The sequence below is a fragment of the Phaethon lepturus genome, unplaced genomic scaffold (assembly GCF_000687285.1).
Source record: "Phaethon lepturus isolate BGI_N335 unplaced genomic scaffold, ASM68728v1 scaffold26512, whole genome shotgun sequence".
NCBI classification, from domain to species: Eukaryota; Metazoa; Chordata; class Aves; order Phaethontiformes; family Phaethontidae; genus Phaethon; species Phaethon lepturus.
Genome location: NW_010521606.1, coordinates 3,346 through 10,083, shown reverse-complemented (window position 1 = coordinate 10,083; position 6,738 = coordinate 3,346). Strand labels below are relative to the sequence as shown.

Here is a 6,738-nt window from a genome sequence, read left to right as displayed (position 1 = left end):
TTTTGGTGTGGGAGCCAGGGGAGGGATGACGGGGAATAAAATCTGCTTTTGGGGGAGAGCCGTTTTGCTGAGCTTTTGCAGATTGCAGGGCAGGGGCGAGGGGGTCTGAGTGCCTATGGCTTGGGCAGGAGGTGGTGAGAATAAAGTTGTGTCTCTTATTTAAAGTGCTGGGATCTCCTGAGCATGGGGGTTCTTCTTCACTTACAGTCTGGGAGATGTTTGCCTGAGAGGTTGCTAAAATTAGATTTTATCAGTGGGAGGCGAAAACTGAAGGCATATTCCCTGCCATCCCTCGCCCAGCCCTCCCCAGGGCTAAACCTCTGACTCAGGGCTTTGGGCACCGGCAGAGGATGCTCGGACCAGGGGATGATCTGCATCTCGGAGCTGCAGCTCCCAGCACCACGGCTCTGCTCCGACGGGCAGAGGGAGCTCGGTTTTCCTTGCAGCTTCCAGAAACGCTGCAGCCCATATATTCAGGCCTGGGAAAAACTCCTTGAGGGGCTGCTCTGCCACCCCCCGAGAGCAAGTGGTGTTCAGGCGGATGGCGCTTTGTCCCTTGGGGCTGCTGGAGGGTTGTGTGGCAGTGTCTTGCCGCACTCCAGCCTGGCAAAGCCACCCTTTACCGAGTTTTCTGCCTGCATCTTAGCCAAGGGCACACACATCACGGTGCAGGGTGCCAAGGCAGGCAGAGGTGGGCAGGCTCTGCCTGAACCACAGGTGTCGGGAGTGGGGAAGCTGTCCTGAAGGCTCAAGTGAGCTCTTCCCCTCCAACTCATTCACACATGCCTCCATCTCCCCCTTGTTCCAGCACCAGGACAATGAAATCGTACCAGAAGCTGACGACGGCAGTGCCAGCAACATGCCGGGTGGAGGAGGAAGGGGCCACCCCGACGCCCGCTGGTCGTGGGAAGCTGGCCCCGTGGTGGGTGGGCAGCGGGCTGCTGGTGGCCGCTGTGTTGCTGAGCACCATCACTGTCTGGGTGCTGCGGCAAGTATCGGGGGGCTGGCCCAGACCAACGCTGCCCCCCAAATGTCTCCTGGTACCTGAAAGCCACCGCTTTGACTGCTACCCAGAGCGGCGTGTGGTGGTGACCCAGGAGCTCTGTGAAAGCCGGGGGTGCTGCTTCATTGAGACTCCCCTGCTGGCGGGGGGCAAGCGGGGGGTGCCCTGGTGCTTTTACCCCCCTGACTTCCCCAGCTACTCATTGGAGAGCCTCAACCAGACAGCGCTGGGTATGGTGGGGCTGCTGGTGCGGAGGGAGAAGGCCTATTACCCCCGGGACATTGAGATGCTGCAGCTGGACGTGGAGTTTGAGACGGACACACGGCTGCACATCAAGGTGAGCTCCCTGCTGGCTGCCCTTCAGAGCTCATGACATTGCTCCTGTACCCCTGCACCCTCCGTCCCGCCTCTATAGGTGACCGTCCCCTGCTCAGACCAGAGCTGGAAGCAAAGCAGCTTGAGGCATGGCTGTATGTGGCCTCAATGAGCATCTCCAACCCTTTGCGCTCCTGCTTTGCTGGTCTTTAAAGCACATTTTCTCCCTTTTACAGATAACAGATGCAGCCAACTCACGGTACGAGGTTCCCCTCGAGGTTCCCAGGTCGATGAAGAAAACGGAAAACCCCATCTACAGCCTAGAATTCTCCTGGGAGCCCTTTGGGGTGCTGCTGCGGCGCAGGGCGACGGGGACAGTGCTGTAAGAACCCACCTCCTCCACATCCCATGGAGGGTGGAGGGAAGCTCATTTCACTTTAGGCAGGCTCCAGCATGCTCTCCAGAGGTTTTTCCATAGGGAAAACCACGCTGCAGGATCTCCAGGCAATAATTACTCTTCACCTTCCTCCTTCCAGCGGTGCTCACGTGGGGATGCAGCAGCATGTGGATTCCTGGCCCCGCAGGCTAGCCATGTGCTTGCTGTAGCTGTGGCAGGGGTGGGTGGGATCAACACCTCTCCAAAAACCTCCCAATGCCCTAATTCCTCACCAGGGCCCTACAGCAGCCAAGTTGTCGAGTAAGGCACGGCCCCAGGGCACAGGTCCTCAGCACGTTGCCAATAAGGGACTTGGTGGCTTGGGGAAAGGGCTACCGAAGGGTTGTGGCTTTGCCTGTTTGGCCCTGCTTTTGGGTTTCCCTGGCTGTCCAGGCTATAGGGACACCCACAGCTCCAGGCTCTTTTAGGATAAGGACTGCAGGTGGCTTTGCTGCACTGCTCCCATGACCTCCAAGCCTTTGCCCACACTAAGCCGTTGGTGAGCACCAGCAGCCGGTTGATGTAAGGCCAGGGTGTTTTGGGATCCCATCCTTTCCTTCTCCTTCCCGTTTGCTGGTGCCTGTAGTTCATCCTTTACTTGGGAGCTGCTTATCAGTGACGACAGGCTGAGAAACCCCACCACCGCACTGCCTTGGTGGTTAATAATAACCTGGGTGGAAATTTCTGTTGTCAAAGTCAAGGCTGCACCACGCTGGGTCAGGCTGGTTCAGGATCGGTCTGTGCCTCACGTCCAGCCAGCTCCAAATTTGCTGCCTGGGCCAAGGCATCAGGGCTGGATGCGGAGTGGGACATACGCTGCTGTACTAGCCCTTGGGATGCTAGAGGGGCAAGGGGTTGATTGTTGACAGGCAAATGATCCCATGGATCCCAGGATCCCCTCTTGACCCTCCCTTTCCCTCGGTGTCAACCTGGCAGGCTCAACACCACCGTGGCCCCCTTGATCTTCGCTGACCAGTTTCTCCAGATATCCACATCACTCCCGTCCAGGTTCCTCTACGGGCTGGGGGAGCACCGCGGCACCCTCCTGCACAGCCTGGACTGGAGCACCCTCACGCTGTGGGCACGCGACGTCTCTCCCACGGTACCATCTCCCCCTCCCCATGGGAGTGCGGGGGCGAGGGTGAGGGTACAGCTCTCCAGTGCATTGGACAAGCCCTGGCAAAACATGGCAGAGGAGTGGGCAGCAGCAGTGGGAGAGGCAGGAGGTGGTCGAGGCCGAAGGGCAAATACATGCTGGGAGGATTTCAGAGCAATTGCAAAATGCCCTTGGCACTCCGAGGGCCCTGAGTGTTTTCCGCTCCACCCTGCTGCTCATGCAACAGGTTGTGGCAAGGCAGATTAGGGTTAGGTGGTGGCAGCGCATGCAGTTTGAGGCCATTTATTCATCCCTGGTGATGCAGGGCTCTTCTGCTTTGCCCGGGAGCTGCTCTCTCACCCGGCACCTCCTCTTTGCAGGAATCGTTCAACCTCTACGGCGCTCACCCCTTCTACCTGCTGATGGAGGAGGGTGGAGACGCTCATGGGGTTTTCCTCCTCAACAGCAACGCGATGGGTAGGTGTCCGGCGGGACCCCGGGCCAACTTGATGCTGGAGGAGGACCTGGCAGATGGGGACAGATGGGAGCTGCCAGAGCGGCTGGGTTGGGGGCATAGTGGGAGCCCGCCAGAGCGGCTGGTTTGGGAACTTGGGGCGAGAGGAAGCCGTAAAAGGGAAAGATGTGGTTTGATGGCTCCGTTATTGAGTGTAGCCATCTGTTTCCTGGCTACAGCGAGGCTCTTTAGCAACTGCCGAGGAGTTTAACCACATGCCCAGCTGCTGAGTTGCTGTTGGAAAAGCAAGTCCCTTGCATGAGGGTCCATGCTTGTTCCCCCTCCACCCGAAACGGCCTTGCCCCCAGGCCTGGCGGCGTGGCGTGGCTGGGGCGCAGACAGGGATGCCGTCTGCCGCCCATGCTCTTCCCAGCTGTGCTCTGCCAGCTGTGGCCGTGGGATCTGCCCGTGTGTGCCAGCTGATAACACAGCAGCTCCCATGGGCTCCTGCCGTGTCGGGGATGGCACCAGCAACCACCCATCCCTCCCAGCAGCCGCCGCTTGCAGCCAGCTGGGATGATGCTCTGCACGCCGGGGCTCTTGTATCCCCAGCTGCGCTCGGCTTTATTGCAGCGACGCTCCCAAGGAGCCGCTCACAGGAGAGCACCGGGGAGATGCAACCGCCCGAGCTGAGGTTTGAGGGCTCATTTGTGTGAAAAGCCCTTCCCAGGAAAGCTCTTGCTCCCCCATGCTCACTTGTACAAGTAGCTCTTGATTTGCTTGGGAGGGGATTTTGGGGGAGGACGTGAAGGACAGCCCTGCATGCACTTGATCTTTAAATGGAAGCTGTGAGAATGAAGAGCCCAAAAAGCAAATTTTTAAGATAGCAAGCTTTCTCCCCGCATAAATCAGCGAGCTCCCTGGGCCATGATGATTTAAGCCTCCAGACACCCGCTTGGCATCTGTTGAGTGCAAGGCAGGGATTTCTCCATTCCCCTGCCGGAGGCTGAGCATTGCCTGTGGCACTGCCTGGTCCCTGCCATGGTGGTTGGGGTCTGGGGGTTGGTTCCCAATTCTCACTGCCTTTTTCTCTTCTCCACCCCTGCGAAGAGGTGGCCTTGCAGCCTGCTCCAGGCCTGACCTGGAGAACCATCGGGGGGGTGCTGGATTTTTACATCTTCCTGGGACCTGATCCCAACATGGTCATCCAACAGTACCATGAGGTGATAGGTAAGTGCCTGCACCCCAATGTGGCCGTCTGCCGGCCGCTTCCTACCCCCCATCCCTGTCTCAACCCAGCTACACCACCGTCCCCAGTCCTCCCAGTTGGGGAGTGGTCAGCAGTCCCCAGCCATCCCATCCCCACCCCTCCCAGCACAGCAGGAGTCAGTGGTCACCTCCTTTCCCCCTCTCCCCTTCCCCTCCCATCCTTTTGAGATGTCCCCGCTCCCATCCCCATCCATGCTCCCGCTCTCCCGCTGCAGGTTTCCCGGCCATGCCGCCCCTCTGGGCGCTCGGTTTCCACCTCTGCCGCTGGGGCTACGGATCCAGCAATGAGACCTGGCAGACCGTGAGAGCCATGAGGAACTACCAGATCCCCCAGGTAGCCCCCCAGGCCTGTGGAGACGGGGTGCGGACTCTGTCAGCCATCGCTGAGCCTCTGTCCCACAGGATGCACAGTGGAATGACATCGATTACATGGATGGGTACCGGGATTTCACCTTCGATCCCCAGAAGTTTGCCTCCCTCCCCTCGCTGGTGGAAGACCTCCACAAACACGGGCAGCACTACGTTATGATCTTGGTACTCCCCTTGCTCTCCCCTGTGCTGTCTTTGCTGCCGGGATGCAAGGCAGAGGCATAAGGGATGCTCATGGTCCCAGCTGATCATCCCCAGCCCCAGGGATTTTTATCTGAGGTCGGTCCCCAGTGCTGGGCAGGCAGCTGTAAACTGGAAATCCCCCTAATGCAGGGACCACAGAGACACAGGCCAGGTTCTCATGCCGTGCTCCTGTCTGCTGCGGGAGTACAAGGATGCCCCTGTCCCCTGTGGGTGAAAGGATGGGGGAACTGCGGGTCAGGCTAACTCGTGGGTGCTTGGCTTGGGTTCCCCACATCCCCACGAGTGCTGGGATCCCATGACCTGGCTGTCATCTCCCTTCTTCCCTCCGTGAGGAAAGGGAGTGCGGGTTCTGCTTGCTGGCGATGGTGGGGCTGGGGGGTTCTGGGCAGGGAAAGGTCGGGTTCCCTCCCTGTTGTAGCTCAAGCCCGTCTCTGACCCAAAGTTTCTTGCATAAGCGCGAGATTTCTTCTATTTGTCCCCCTCCTCCCCAAAATGCCCTGATGGGTCCTGGGGACTTGCAGAAGTGGCATTTAGAAAATACGCCTGGAAATGTTGAAGCAAGTTTCTGTTCCCCTTGGGGGAAACAGCCGCCGCATGTGGGCTCTGGCTGACCCCAGCTGGGTTGTCCTCTTCTCTGATTCACACCAGCCTGGCAGGGGGAAGGGGCCACGGTCTGCTGGGAAAGGCTCTAACCCTCTGCTCCATCCCCAGGATCCCGGCATCAGCAGCACCAACCCTCACGGTTCCTACTGGCCTTTCGATGAAGGCTTGAGACGGGGCTTGTTCCTCAACACCACCCAAGGGCAGCCGCTCATCGGGCAGGTGAGGAGCTGCGGGGGAAATCCCAGCCCCGTGGGGTTGTGCAATAGCAGGGTCGGGATTTCATCCCTTGCGCTGGAGGGAAAGCCAAGGGGCCGAGGAACCTCTCTGGGACCATCGCCACAGCCTGGCTTGGCCCTCGGCCTCGCGTGTCACCTCCCGGTGCCTCCAGCAGCCCCGGGAGCCAGCCCCTGCCCCGGTGGAGGAGCCCGTGGAAGTCATATGAGCTTTACGGAGTCGGCAGTGCTGCCCAAGGCTGGTCATCTGATTTCTCTCCCTTCCCGTTTCTGGGGTGAGGGGCGGTTGTCCACGATGCACACGCACCTCTGGATCTGCTCCACAGTGGTTCGGTTCCCTCCCAGTTTGTCCCACGCCTTCCCCGGCCATTTGCTCCCACCAGCTCTCCTTCGCCGTCTACCAGGAGGGGGCTTTTAATCAGCCTGAAAACATGGGGAAAAATGAATCGGCCAAAATTCCTGGAGTGAGGCAAAGTGTAGAGAAATCACAGCTCTTCCCTGACGTGCCCTGGCCTGGGTGGTGTCAGGGCTTGTGCAAGCAGAGGCAGAGCAGCCGCTCCGCCAGCCGCCGCTGCGGGGGGTCCGCGGCACCCTGAGGCTGCTGGGTACCACAGAGGCAGGAGGGATGCTGCGCGTGTGGCATCCAGGACTCAAAGCAGTCAGCCTGGGTTTATCTTCTGTTCTATGACCCGTTTCACCCCCTGGTCCTTCGGCACGTTCACGGCCCCGCGGCACCCTATTCCTCATGGCTGCCCC

General features: G+C 59.5%; 1 protein-coding gene across 1 annotated transcript in view; it reads left to right on the top strand.

The window, feature by feature from the left end:
• Positions 1 to 810: 810 nt before the first annotated feature.
• Positions 811 to 6,738, top strand: part of LOC104616542 (lysosomal alpha-glucosidase-like) — a 9,124-nt gene continuing 3,196 nt past the window's right edge. Inside the window, exons 1-8 of the mRNA XM_010281585.1 lie at positions 811 to 1,340; positions 1,555 to 1,700; positions 2,691 to 2,856; positions 3,231 to 3,327; positions 4,415 to 4,534; positions 4,789 to 4,907; positions 4,976 to 5,107; positions 5,858 to 5,968. Coding sequence (XP_010279887.1) covers positions 819 to 1,340; positions 1,555 to 1,700; positions 2,691 to 2,856; positions 3,231 to 3,327; positions 4,415 to 4,534; positions 4,789 to 4,907; positions 4,976 to 5,107; positions 5,858 to 5,968 — 1,413 coding nt within the window. The 5' untranslated portion in view covers positions 811 to 818. The remainder of the gene's footprint in view (positions 1,341 to 1,554; positions 1,701 to 2,690; positions 2,857 to 3,230; positions 3,328 to 4,414; positions 4,535 to 4,788; positions 4,908 to 4,975; positions 5,108 to 5,857; positions 5,969 to 6,738) is intronic.